This window comes from Notothenia coriiceps, unplaced genomic scaffold (assembly GCF_000735185.1).
Source record: "Notothenia coriiceps isolate Sejong01 unplaced genomic scaffold, NC01 NC01_scaffold00031853, whole genome shotgun sequence".
Lineage (NCBI taxonomy): Eukaryota > Metazoa > Chordata > Actinopteri > Perciformes > Nototheniidae > Notothenia > Notothenia coriiceps.
Genome location: NW_011364554.1, coordinates 219,472 through 233,679, shown reverse-complemented (window position 1 = coordinate 233,679; position 14,208 = coordinate 219,472). Strand labels below are relative to the sequence as shown.

The 14,208-nt window shown below is 41.4% G+C and overlaps 2 protein-coding genes across 3 annotated transcripts in view; both read left to right on the top strand.

The window, feature by feature from the left end:
- Nucleotides 1–317: 317 nt before the first annotated feature.
- Nucleotides 318–9,381, top strand: meox2a (mesenchyme homeobox 2a). Its single transcript, XM_010788418.1, has 3 exons — nt 318–1,247; nt 5,642–5,814; nt 8,527–9,381. The coding sequence occupies exons 1-3, from the start codon at nt 695–697 to the stop codon at nt 8,743–8,745; spliced, it is 945 nt and encodes a 314-aa protein (XP_010786720.1). The 5' UTR covers nt 318–694; the 3' UTR covers nt 8,746–9,381.
- A 2,352-nt stretch (nt 9,382–11,733) lies between these two features.
- Nucleotides 11,734–14,208, top strand: part of agmo (alkylglycerol monooxygenase) — a 38,497-nt gene continuing 36,022 nt past the window's right edge. The window contains exon 1 of one of the 2 annotated variants that reach the window (XM_010788415.1): nt 11,734–12,033. In XM_010788415.1, coding sequence (XP_010786717.1) covers nt 11,914–12,033 — 120 coding nt within the window. In that variant the 5' untranslated portion in view covers nt 11,734–11,913. The remainder of the gene's footprint in view (nt 12,034–14,208) is intronic. The other variant, XM_010788416.1, reaches the window with a different exon arrangement.

Below are 14,208 nucleotides of genomic sequence, written 5' to 3'. Positions count from 1 at the left end.
GCGACACACTGAGTTAACCTCTGACACCTCGTCTCCTCTCACTCTCTACGCACTCTCACATCACCCCTCTCTCCCCAGCCCACCCCTTGAACCATAAGGGCTGTTTTCTCGCAAGGGGGAAAAAAAGATGGCCACTGGAGGTCAGGTCCAAGTCCAAAATAAATTGCCCTCTTTCCTGAGGCTCAGCCATTTGAATAGTACAGATTTATTGTGCTGTGCTTTTTGGAGGGTGATCATATGTATGTGGTCAGTAGCGCGTATGCAGTCTGTGACCCAGCCTCCCTCTCAAGTTACACACTATTTATAACATCCCCTCCGCCGGCTCCCCTCTTTCTGCAGTTCCTAGGAACCACCTCGAGCTCCAGTCCCCTCTTCCTCCTGACATCTGAGAGGCTCTGCTGCCGCTCACCCTGGGCTAACTGTTTATCCCGTACCGCCTGGCAACTGGCCGCACGCTCCGGATTACCACAGGACACCCGCTTCAAAACACACTTCGCTTTCTGCTCTGACTTATCGAGAGAAGACTATTTTTTTAACTGTAGGAAAAAAGTTGTGGGATAGTCAAAGGAGAAAGAGGAGCATCTTGGATATGTGCTTGTGATCTTTTTTATTTGTTTTATTTAGTTACTTTCACCTCTTTTATCTGCATTTCTCACCTTTCCTGGAGGACTGTGTGTGTGTGTGTTTGCACACCATGGATCACACGCTGTTCGGCTGCCTGCGGAGCCCCCACGCCCCGGCGCAGGCCCTGCACCCTGCCTTCACCCAGTCTCCCCTCACCCTGCACGGACGCTCGGACCACGTCTCCTACCCTGACCTGGCCTCTTCATCCTCCTCCTCCTCCACCTCCTCACCTTCTCCCTGTATCATCTCCAGTTATCAGATGGACGATGGCCTGTTTCCCGGGCAGCACCACCACCACCCCCACCGCGGCCACCTGCCCCCCCAGCAGCATCACCACGCGCCTCAGCACCACACATCCTGGCATATCCCACAGATGCCATCACCTGTTAATAGCACACGCCACAACCTTTGCCACCCACACTCCCATTCGTCCCATGACAGCGGGCCCATAGCCCCAGACCTGGGCCACCCCGGGGGGCCCAGTATGTGCGCCAGCACCCCCAGCCTGGGCATCAGCAGCACCCCCACAGGGGCCTCCTGTGTGTCTGCGGACTTTGGCAGACAGACTCTTTCACCTGCTGAGGCTGAGAAGAGGAGCGGAAAGAGGAAAAGTGACAGCTCAGGTAAGAGGAGAGGAGACATTTCCTTTTTTTGTTATTTAAGTCACTGCCCTCTCATGACAGAGCTTTTTTCCCCTCCTGTTTCAATATAAACAATTTCATAATTGCGGATCAATAAACTATATCTAATCTGATTTTATCCAATCCAATGCAATCAAACTTTTTTCTCTACATTAAATGTGTATTTAATTGAATAGAGCTGCTTGTCACATGTTGAACAGCTAAAGACTATATTTTCATATTTTGGAAGGATTCCGCACGTCTCTTTGTTCAGTCTGCTTGTTAGATAAAGATCATCACATAAATATCAGCATTTTAAGAAATTCCAAGCAGAGTTCATGAATAGCAAACATCTGTACTTGTCATTCTCAATCTTTCAACAGAACATAACTGTTAAGATTTGTGCGGCTGTGATAGGAAAACAAAAATCTGTCTGAGAAGCAGTTTGTAGGTGTTGGCTGACACGCAGGGAGGCTGCTGCAGCAGGCGGACTGAAGCGTGGAGCAAAGGCCAATCGTAACTGTGCGGGCACATCTGACTACTGACATGTTTTGTTTAAAAATCACATCTGGTTTGTTGCGACACTCTTCAGAGGGCAGAAAATGAGGCACACAGTAAAGAATTAATGTCACGGATTGTAAAAGACTACACCGGCGCCTCACGCCACACTAAACACCCGACAGACGGAGGCGTTTCAGCCTTTTTTCTTGTCTTAATCTTCTAGTTAAAGTATATCACAGTCTGGCTTACTGAAATTTAATGAATGATCGCAATTTGCAGATGTCAATTTTAAATATCTATGTACTTTAATAATGTGATATTGATTGATTTGACTATCCAAAGATTAGAAATTATGTTTAGTACCATAAGTAAAACCTCAAAATGCCTTGATTACATGTTGCTCTAAAGCTCAGTAAGATTGACTTAAATAAAATGTTTTTTTCATTAGGAAATTAAAAAATCTACACTTAAATGCTAGTGCAGGTGCTATGAGTTTGATATAAAAAATATCACTGACTAGTGTCCACACCTTTTGTAGATAAACTGCAAATATTAAGATATATTTAAGGCTTGAGATCGTCCTTGAAATATCTAATATGCAAAGTATTAATAGAATAATACACAAACATAAGACATTACTATTAAAAGAAAAATCTTATATATATTTATGTGAAAACCCCTCCTTTAAAACAATACTAAAAAGGTACCACCTCCATGATGACCTGCAGGACATTTCCAACCTGCAGTCCCCATAATATTCAATCACGGCGTGACAAACTGCCGAGGTCGCGGGAGTCCTCTCAGGGAACGTGATATTAGTGAGAGTTCTACGTTTTCCAGGGAAAGTGCGTTCACCGTTCAGTGTGTCCATTTGAGGATTTGTGGGCCCTCAGCGCCGACCCTGCCCCCCTTTAAAGGGCCTCTTTGCTCGCACAGCGTATCACCTGCGCTGGACCACTGAATGATATTTCTGAATGTGATTACTTTTTGCTCAGGATGCTGGTGTTCACTGCAGACAACATGCAGTCCCTCTGTCAGACCAGCTGTTTTCAAAACTTTCTTGCAATTAACCGCACTGTAATAATCTAGGTAACAAATCGCAGTTAAAGTTTACACTACACCAGATTTAGCAGGAACTCTAGATGTAGTAGTTAAACAAAAGATTCATGCAATACAGAATATGCCAAAATTATGTAAAACACAGAGCCTTTGGAGAGCCCAGACGGCTTAATCGTTATAGTCCTGTCCTGTTATCCTCGTGCAGAATGGTGCAATGGTGTATTTAATCCACAAGTCCAACGCACCACCTCCTTTTTCCTTTCCTCCTTTGTCGTTTGGAAACCAAGCCTCAGTCTCCAAATCCCACTTCCCTTGTAACAAAAGTTGCTGCATACTCATTACATGTGCCGTGCATTCCCTCCACGCTAACACCAATCAGGCTGATTATCGGGGCTAACTAGGTTGCTGACTCAATCAGCTGTCTAAATATCACACCACTGCCAGTTGCATGAGATAGAGCCCGGATTGGGTTTCACCATCTGGACCAGAAACCTGAGCAAAACCTGAATTTAGATACAGAAATAATAACAAAACCTTAGAGCTAATTTCCATGCTAGGTTTAGCTCAAGTATGAAGCATCTCAACTTTCTTTGTCTAATACTCGCTTGTGATTGTTTCCTCAAGGAAGGCCGCAGGGCGGGCTAATGAGATGAGCCAGCTTCTTGGTATTTTAGGTGTCTGGTTTCCGCAGAACCTGCTAATTTTTTTTTGTCAAGTTGGAGAGTTGTAGCCCTATTGAGTGTCAGTACGTGCACTTTGCCGAGTTCATGGGTTATATATTTGCATAGACTAATGCTGTTGAGGGAGCGGTCGCCCTTTTAAGAAGTTACTAGATTTTTTGCGTGGAACAATAAAAGGTGCTTGAAGTCTTATTTTGTTGAGGCAGTGTTGTAAAATATAAGAGAGGTGCTTCTAGCTGGCAGACACTTTCTCATGAAAGTACATTTAGAAAAAGGATGTGTCGATGCATTCGACTTCAATCTTGTGTGTGTTTCTGCAATATTTCTTTCCCAAAGGAAAATAAAGAAGGCACAATTCCACTAAAGGAAAACAACTCAAATGCAATTTTCCATGGTCAGAGAACACACATTTCTGTCTTATTTTCTTAAGAAAAGACAATATTTTTGAGAGGGTCCCTCCTGCATTGAGCTCGGTTCATTTGGGAACATACAGTAAATGACGTGCTGCGTGTACTTTTTTTCTCGTATTATTCCTCCTTTTTTGTGGAGAGATGAAAGTTACAGTGGGGACCTAATTGCTGTGGTATAGTGGCTGTGTCATAAAAGCCTGCCGCTCATTTTAACTCCAGGCCTGCTGGTCTGAAGCAGCTGGTTGTGTAATTATTTTATTTCACTTTACACAATGTCTGTGTTTACCAGAGAGAGAGCGAATAATTACGTCTGACGGCCCGTTTCAATCAGCCACACATTGTTTGGAGCCCTCAGTTAGAAATTACAAGGAGGGAGAGGCAAGGTCAATGAGGAGCTGGACACAGGCTGCGGGTCAAGCAATGATGTGCTTCATTTCATAAAATGTGGGAATTCTTGCAGTTGATGTATATGTTTGTCCTTGGCTCTAAAATGGTGTAGGTGCCACACAAATGTAACTTTGTATAGCAGCTTTAGGTGACCCCTAATTTTCTCTTCAGCCTCTCAGGGGAGTTATTTTGTTCTGAAAAAACACAAACTTAATTAGAAGGAAAACTCTCTATAGCCTACTGACAGAAAAACAGAAGCAACGGTCCCTCCGGATGGAAATCTTAGGTAAAAAGATAGTGTTTCCTCTGACGTGGCTTCAGGCTTCGCACCATTTGTGAGTCTGGCTCTGGGCTGCAGGACTATTTACAGTTTTGCTTGACGCAGGCCTGCTGGATTAACACACGCTACAGAACAGGACCGCAGATAAATTAGCATGCAATCACTGCTGCCTCCAAGTGCAATGTGCAACTGAAGCACGTCCAACAGAGAAACCACAAGCCTTGCCCACAATAGGAAACTTAGGAAGGCAAATTAACAGTGCGTGTTTACTTTGGAAAGTTTGTGGAAATAACCAAACAAAAAGTATTGTTCTGGGTTGATGAACTGAAGTGGAGATTAGGTATTTTTCTCCACATGTATATCCTAGATTTTTCTTAATGAAAGGCATAGTATGTTGCAAGGACCAGCTTTGTGTTTCCTGCGCAGACATATATATTTTACTATTAGCAGGAGACTTAATAATATATTTATTACTTTTTCATCATAATTTGATCAGTGACAATATCAGTTACACCAGCAACAACAGAAACACTTTTGGAGATCTTTTGCTTTTTCTGCATTTTTAACTTTGATTTTTATCCTTTGACTTTGGCATTCTGAAAATGTCAAAGAACACGTAACACATACAGTAAGAGCAACAAATAGAAATGAATAAATATATTTTCCTTCCCAATGAGGAGCTGCCTGTGAGATCTTAATTAAAAATGAACTTAAGAAATAGATTTTATGTTTCTACCAAACCTGCTTTGTTCCATATTTAAAAATAAGGGTGTAGCAGCAGATTCCTTTTAAGACGAAGACAAATTAAATCCATGTTGGCAGTATAAGAGCCAGCCTATTGTTACCGCACAGCTGCCGCAGCCAGACACACATGTGTAGCCGCCGTGAGTCCTTCCAGCCACTTAAAAGTGTTCATAAACAATGACTGAACAATAAAGTGTGATTGACAGCTCCCATTGTTTCTCTTACCTCGCCTCTTTTCTTCCCCTGCTGACTTGCACCTGCCACATAACACTGGCTTTATTTTTTTATTTTTGTTGCATATAAATCTGAGTGGAACTGTGTGGTGTTTGGTTTCAGAGTCCCAGGACGGGAATTACAAGTCAGACGTGAGCAGCAAACCCAGGAAGGAGAGGACGGCGTTCACCAAGGAGCAGATCCGAGAGCTGGAGGCCGAGTTCGCCCACCACAACTACCTAACCAGACTAAGGCGCTACGAGATCGCCGTCAACCTCGACCTCACTGAAAGACAAGTATGTTCCTACCCACCGCAGCTTGTTTCCCCCTGGGTTCAGACATTATCGGACTCCCCCCATTAGCACATTAATGCCATGTTGTGAAAACAGAGACGGCCTTGGGACGACTAGGAGGCTTTTCAGCTCGCTACTGTGTTTTCGTAACTCCGGTGCGAGGGGCTATTGTGCTCCAGATGTGGCTGTGTGACGGGACTATCATATTCCAGATGTTCCTGTCTATTCTTTCGAGCAGCCCACAGTCGAGGCAGTGAGACGGGCCGGAGGAAGTGCTGTCTAGCAAGTCACTTCCTCTCTCCCACTCCCACTGCACAAATTTGGCCAGTGGCGTGGGCCAGTTGCTGTAAAATGCAGGCACATGAAATAAATAACAAGAGACAAATGGGTGTGGGGGGGGGGGGAGGAAACGGCGTAAAGCCTGTTGTTCTCTGACACCCGTTTGGAAGCTGTAAGTCACACTTAGTTGACACCTCGCCAGTGATATTTTGCAGTGTGAAACAGTGTGGATTAAATGTAAAGAAAAGACTGGAAAGAGAAACCTTAGAGATGCATGTTATACCTCACATTTAAATCATGTGGTGGCAAGATGTATGTGTCATGCTCAGCTAAAACGTTTTGCATGAACCACATGTAGGGTACATGCGATACAACATTAAATACAAAAGAACATTTGCTTTTGACCTTTCTCACTGTGGACATTTTGCTTCAACTTAAAACCTCACCATTGAGTTCCATCTCATTTAGTAGCAGGGCCCTTCTTCTGACACCTGCTATTCCTGCAATCACATACTAAAATATGACTAAGATAAGATAAGATAGTACTTTATTGATCCCAATTTGGGAAATGTTTGCGTTGGTGATTAAGGTCTATAGTCCTTAAATGTCTCAAAGTGTTGTAATTGGCTCAATTCATAGTAGAACCGTCCTTGCTAAGTGTGTTGGCACCCAGTGTATTGTGTAAGAAGCTTCAGATAAAAGTGTCCATCAAAAGAAATCTTTCCCAGTAAATTAAAGTGCATGCCAGTGTGTTTTAAGTGGCTCTTAGTAATGCGAGTAGTAAACCTGCACAGTCGCATTTAGGTTCTGACTAATTTGGGAGCAACTGGAAACTGTGACGTGAAAAGTGATAAATGTATCTGAAATCGTGTCAGTAATCCTCTGCTTTTGCTTCACATTACAAATAGTGTAAAAGAATGTTGAAGGACCACTTCTCAATACCACCATGTCAAGGAAAACTCCACAGAAACCTCAAACACAGAGTTTGCCATCCTAATTCCACTTCAGCCTTTTCCCAGACTGTTGCAATTAATCTTTTCAGCCTCGAGGCAGCAACATGTGCACGAAATGTCTTCAGCTTATGCAGCATTGGCTGTGTGTGAGTGCAACCTCAGCTTTGTCAGGGAAAATATTTAGCGGGAGATAGTGAGGTAAATATTGGCATAACAACAGTTGGCCACGGCATTTGATTTGTGCTGAATAAGCTGTTGGTGTTATGTCTTTGTGGGACACCTGAATATTGTAAAAGTTGGCATTGGTGGAGCAATAGAGCCCAACGTTTTGCATGGGAAAACTATTCTATTCTTGGCCAGGTCAGCATTGTAAATGAGATTTTGTCTCAATGTTTTCACCTGGTTAAATAAAAAATAAAATTCAACATATTCTTCAAGATCTGGATCCAAAACCCAATACATTTGGTTGAAAGGTTACATACTGTATAACCATTGTACTAATATCATTTAAAATACTTTATTTCAGTGAAAATTAGGTTGTATTATTGTACCTTGTAACTGGTATGAATAATATAGACGTCACCTTTCAACCCAAATGTAGTCTATATTTTGACTCGTATACCAATTCAGTTCTGGTTGTGTTATTTTAAGCAAATATTTGATTATTGGTAATGTGTTATGTGGGATGCCCTTAAAGCGAAGAAGTAGAGTGGCCCGTAAGTTTTCCATGGATGCTTAAATGTGCAATTTTGTATCAAGTGGATCAGCAGTTCTTGTGAACTATCCAAAGTTAAAATATACTTTCTAGTGCGATGTGTTGAGATTGAAATATGTGTCCCTATAGGATGTCAAGCAGTGCAGGTAAAGTGCTGCTGAGTGAGTCTGAATACTGTGTGTATATGTAAGCCTTAAGGATCACATGTTTGGGTTGACATTAGAGCCCGGCATATATAAATGATCCTTCGCTGGACTCTCGCACCCCCCCCCCTGCTCTCAGAAAATGGCCCTGAAGCTTGTAAAGAATCCGAAGTGATACTCAGCACGCCGTACGCCGATGACGTCTAAGATAAACGTTTGTGCTGTCAACTAACTTCCTGACCATGTGACCACTCGATCCCCTCGGAATGACACTCCCCAAAAATAAACCCACCCCACCCTGCGTGACAAGAACAAGCCCCCCCAACTCTCCCTTCCTTTGGGCGCATGTGTCGACACTCAGGGGGCCTCTGCTGCTACTTGACGTGTAAACCGTTTTAAGCAACAGCTTGATCATCAATCTGAGAGACGTAAATACGGTTGAGGCTGTTGAGTCAGGGAAAAACAGGTAGACGCCAAGTGGCAGATGGAACAGTCCATCCACTGCATTACTGTAGCTGTAGCTGCAATCATAAAGAAACCTGCTGAAAAATGGTTTCCTAATTGCATATCAACAGTTTTTGTTGACTTTGTTTGAGTAATTAATTTAACATTTTCTGTCCTCTAGGTGAAAGTGTGGTTCCAGAACAGGAGGATGAAGTGGAAAAGAGTGAAGGGTGGTCAGCAGGGAGCGGCAGCCCGAGAGAAAGAACTGGTCAATGTGAAAAAGGGGACGCTGCTGCCATCAGAGTTCTCTGGCATCGCAGCGCTTCACCACTCGACGGACTCCTTAGCCAATGAGGACAGTCACGACAGCGACCAGAGCTCCGAGCACGCTCACTTATGATGCACCCCGCCCCTCAGAGGATAGGCCCTGCGCTGCCTCAGGACTGTCCTTAGAAGGACTGCTGTTTGCTGATTCGCCATCGTCATACAACGATGCTAAATAAGTGTACAACTACAGTATACAGAGAAGTGTGATAAATAATGCAGCCCTTATGTAGGCGATATGTACATTTCAAGAACTGAGCACATAAAGGAAGGATGTTGACATATTGTAAAGCGCCATTGGTTAAAAATCTCCTTGATAAAAAGAAAAACACTTTTAAAAAAAAAAAACATTTTGGAAATATTTTTAATCGTACTGTTGTAAACATTCCATGTTGTGTGTCTCGAGAGAAGCAGGCTTTGATTTGCACTGTTAAACACACAGTCTGCTTCTCACTCAGTTTCTACTGTATAAAATGTAAATTACGATGTAATTTAGTTATTGATCAAATCAAGTGCCAGGAAATCAAATTTGCCTACAGTAGCTAATATAAATGATCTGTATTGTCTTACCATAACAATAGTTGTATACCCACACTATTCAACTCGTGCAGTAATAAACACGGACGGTTCTTTAGTCAACACTTTTCTGCCTAGAGATGTCATTTTCTAAAAAATGTTGAAATAAGTATTCTATTAAATCTTTTCAGAAACAGTTGCAGATCAATTAAAATGTAACAATTGATCAAAATTAATAATAATTTGAATTACTTTTTTTCATCTATGCAACACCCATTGAAATGGGTGTTGCATAAAGTGAAGCTGAAATGAATTAAACATCGCAAAGAGTGTAGAAAGCTGGTGATGGGGCTGCATGCTAAATTCACCTCAGCCTTCGGGCAGGGTCGGGACTTCTGCCAAGAATCTGAGAGGGAGAACCCGCAAAGGATCAGATTCTGTTACAAAACTAAGTTGAAAATAATTTCTTGACTTGATCTCATCTTTCACCACATTGTGATTGTGCATTCTAATTTTTTCAGGAGGCACCTCACACGGCATGTGAGGTTTTTTTAATTTTATTTTCCTTCCCTTGCAAAGCAAACCACAGGATGAATGTGATCCTTTAACTTTTTGACATTGCAACTGAAATGCAGTGCAATGTATTTACAAGTATAGAAGACATTTAGTGCCTTGATAATCGAACATCAAATCAGCCCAGTTACCACAGACTATTAACTCAGTCAACTAAATGTATAAGTTACAGCACACTCACCTCCAAATATGGTCGTCCCTATTCACCTGCAGCGACTCCTGATTACTGTCTGTTTAATAAACAACAACAACAAAAAGTAAGCGCTGTAATGAAAACTTCTGGAGCGAGGACTCGAAACACAATGAGAACACAGGAGAGCTCGAACTTGATGGCAGACACTGAAGAATGTATTGAAGGTTACGGCCGGAGAATTGACAAAGACACAGCTCCTGCCAAACAAACTTTGAAGATCTCCAGCCAGTCCCATTTAGCTAGCTCGGAGAGAATAATCAACATTTTGCATGACAAGGAATAACCAGCAAGTGTCATTATTATTATTATTATTATTATTATTATTATTATTATTATTATTATTATTATTATTATTATTATTATTATTATTATTATTATTAATGTCATTATAATGTTTTGCCTAAAAGTACATTGACATTTCACAATACACATGGTGCAACACTGAATTATTTTTCCATATCTAAACTGCATTTTCACTTATTCTCCCGGATTACTGGCATAGTTTTAAACATGTGGTCAAAGGATGCTAATTGGAATAAGTCAACCATGACTTTTGGTTCCCCTTGGTAAATGAACAATGGTCTTCTCTTCAGCAGACTTTGATTAGAAACTGTCTTGAAGGTGACTCAAAACGCAAATGAGTAAGTATTATGGGTCACTAATCTACTTTTAACTTTGCTTCACTTTCTATTCATAACTTTGTTTCTGTTAACTTCTAGTCTGCCTGCATTAACCAACACAAGCTGTTATTGCCTATAATGATCTTGAACAGGACCTGATATGCTCTGGACTCGGTCTTGATTTGGCCTCTAACCGTATCTGCTCTTGGACTTGAGTTGGACTAAAAAACTTTGGCCTTAACTAGCCTGGTTGCCATCATAAATCTACAGGAGACACCTGTTCTAACCTCTGACCTGTCATACCTCTAAGGTTTCCCTTGAACCTGCCCTCACCATATCTGCATTGCATCAGCTAAGGCTAATCTAGATGAGCTTTATGATCAGTTTCACCTGAATCCTATGTCCTACCTTACGTCACAGCTTAAAGAGACATGAACTTTTAGTCTTTCTCTTGGGAGTTTACATATTTACATGTCAGTATTTTTGTTAGACACATATTAGCAGTAAAGTTCAACTTTTTGGTTTGCTTATTTGCTTTATGGTGGAAAGTTTTAATAAAAAGTGACACCAATCTCTCTGTCTATCAACAGCTATTCAGTGAGCATTCAGTTAGCACAGCTAACCTGGTTCTGTCAATTACTAACACAATTAATCTGTGTGCTGCGAGGCTTTTGAATCTTAATGTAAAGGGAAACAATGTTCATTCATACACTAATAATCAAATCAGTTAACTAAGTTACTACAGCATCCACGTTTCCATAAAGGCTAATCAATAAAGACTACAGACCTTTTTTTGGTGTGCGCAGGAAACAAGCCTGGGGGAACTTCCCATTAATAAAGTAATGCCTAAAGCTCTGTTGAGAACTTCATGATATTCAAGCACATCTTACATGTTAATAACTTAGGAACACGACAACAAAAAAAGTGTAAGTGTGACCATAAATAGTTCTGGCTGCCAAAGTCAGAGAGTCTGCACTTGTAAAACATGTACAAACAGCGATAACACTCGCGAGATAAAGCGATAAGGCGTGAGATACCCTGAAGTACAGCCTGACCAAAGATAACCTTACTCGCCACCCTTTAAACGAAGCAGAATTTACAGCTGAATAAATACAGTAACTGTATTCTGCAGCTTTAACTGTCACGGACTCCTCTTCCTGTGTGTGGGAAGTTTGCTGGGGCGCTCTCAATTGCGCAACTGACTTAGTTAACTTGGAAAAGAGGAAAACAAGGCTGTAAAACGGCGAACACATCAGAGAAACTATATCCAAAGGAACGCTCAATACCTGCGCAGGTAACAGAGAGTGACACGGGTTAGCGGAGAGCACGGTGCGGTCTGCCAATGGCTGGAGCTGTGAACCCCGACTCGGTGTCCACGGGGGCCCGGGCAATGTTTTTCATGATCACACCGAATGAATCATCTTTCCAGAAAGTGGAGGATGTGCCTCAGTATGTACAACAGGTCGGTACAGCCTCACTTTCATCAGTATGTGAAGATTTGTTGTTGTGTAAAAGAGTTCAACCCTCTTTCTCTGAGGCACTTAAGGTGACCTTTTGCCTACTGTCGTTCAGATGTTGAAGAAGTGCTTTAAGCCTTAGGTCTATAGTAAAAGTCGTAAAACCAGATAAGGCAAACACACTAGTGCTGCATTGAAAAGTATATTTAAAAAAGTGCTTAAGTAAGCCTATCAACTAGAGAGCTGCAGAGATACACGATTAATTAGAGTTAGAAGACTTACTTTTGTAGCCTACCACAAACAACAGGCACAGTGATTACATATATATATTATAATGTTCAGATATCTTTTGTATATAAAATGTAAACATTAGTTAAAAAAAATCTTTACATTAATGGAAAATGTGTTAGTTACAACGTTAGTATCTAAAATAACTCTGATGATATTAATGATAAAGACTCTCTAGTGTCATTGAGAAAAAAAAAGACTTGATAGTCAATTATCTGGAAGAAAACTGATGCATTAATAGAAAGCTTTGAATTACCTGTGTGTTTACATTTGTCACAGGCAAATAAAGTATATAGTTGTTTACCTTTGCCAAACTACAAAGATGCAGGTGTTTTTTCGGGTGCAAGATTATTAACAAAGAATAGACAATTTAAATTATTCTCAATGTCAGTTGAGGTCAAAATTAATTAATTTAGTCTTATTGAGATTAGGCCTTTCTTTTGAAACTGAGACCATAGAACAGATCCCTCACATATTACACACAGACACACTAATTAGATGAATTGCAGTAGTGAAATGTATACTATCTGAAACCAGTACTCCTAAATTCAGTATCAGAATGAGAAACAACTCCGACTTCAGTTAGACATCTAAAAGCAACTAAATAATTTCCCATGCCTACTAAATGCACAATTTAAAAGACTTTGGGGATTCTTCTGCTTCTCAGTCAGTTTACAGTGTCTCAGTTTCCTTTTATTGTGGCAGATGTGTGGTGCAGGTTTAACAGCACATGTTTGTTATGAGGTTTTTATGAAGCACATCAGGGGAGGAGAACAATTACCCTCACAGCAGGATCCTTATAACCCACTACCAACCGTGATTAAACAAATTTGTTATTACTGCAGGGCTTGACGGTGATAAAAGTTAGCATGGGTGTGTGTGACTCAGCACTGTTTAAGTTAATTATTCTGTTCTCTCAAGAGGCGACATTAATTAGAAAAGCAAAACACAATCTTCCAATTTTAGAATAGTTTGGAATCAGGGATGGAATCAGGGCTGAGCAGGTCATTGTAATGCCTCGTAACTATTTAGTGACCTGAATGCAAACACAATATTTTTGTCAGACAGCAGAGATAAAAGTATATTCTCAGCCTGAATGTCGTCAACCAACACCAGTCATCCGTGACCTTATTAAAGAGGCTGTTTGGGGAAAGTGCAGACATCTGGTCAACAAATGTAATGTTCCAAGGCCCGAATTCAGAATAAAATCTAATAAAGTAACTAGATGCCACAACAAACGGTTCACAAAGGATGTGCTTCAGTATTAAATAGGCTTTCTTCAGTGTGCATTTTTGTTTATTTGCAAAAAGATTAAAAAAAGGAAAAACAGTTTCTGATGTCCATATTCAGAGGAAAATATCAAGCTGAAAAATAAAAATGGAGGACAATTACATCATAAAAAAGGAAGAGAAATGAGCAAAAAGATGGAGAAAGTTATAAAAACAAAGACACGTATGTCTTGCCCTTGCTTTTTTAAGAATCAATTTGCCCTGCAGACCAATTTTGTCCCAAGCTGTCAAGAACGCGGGGCTGCGGAGGTAAAACTATCTGCTAGAAAGGAGAGAAAAAAAGAAGGGAAGGTTTTCGAATGGCGTCCAGAATGATAATCTCTCTCTCAGCGGGTTTGGAGGAGGTCTGCCTCGCTGCGAGCCCATTTGTTGGCGGCAGCTCTGCAGTCTGCTGCCAGATGTTGGGAGCGTTGCGTGTGATCGCTGGTCCCTCGTGGTGCTCTCGCCTCTGCTTGTGCACACACACTCACATCACACACCTGCATGTTAAAGTGGAAGCATTCACATGTGGATATGCACACACATGCATGCACTCTCACTCTCACTTCCATCAAACACACACACTTCCTCCCTTCCCACCTGCAGATGTGCTCCTCTGCGGTC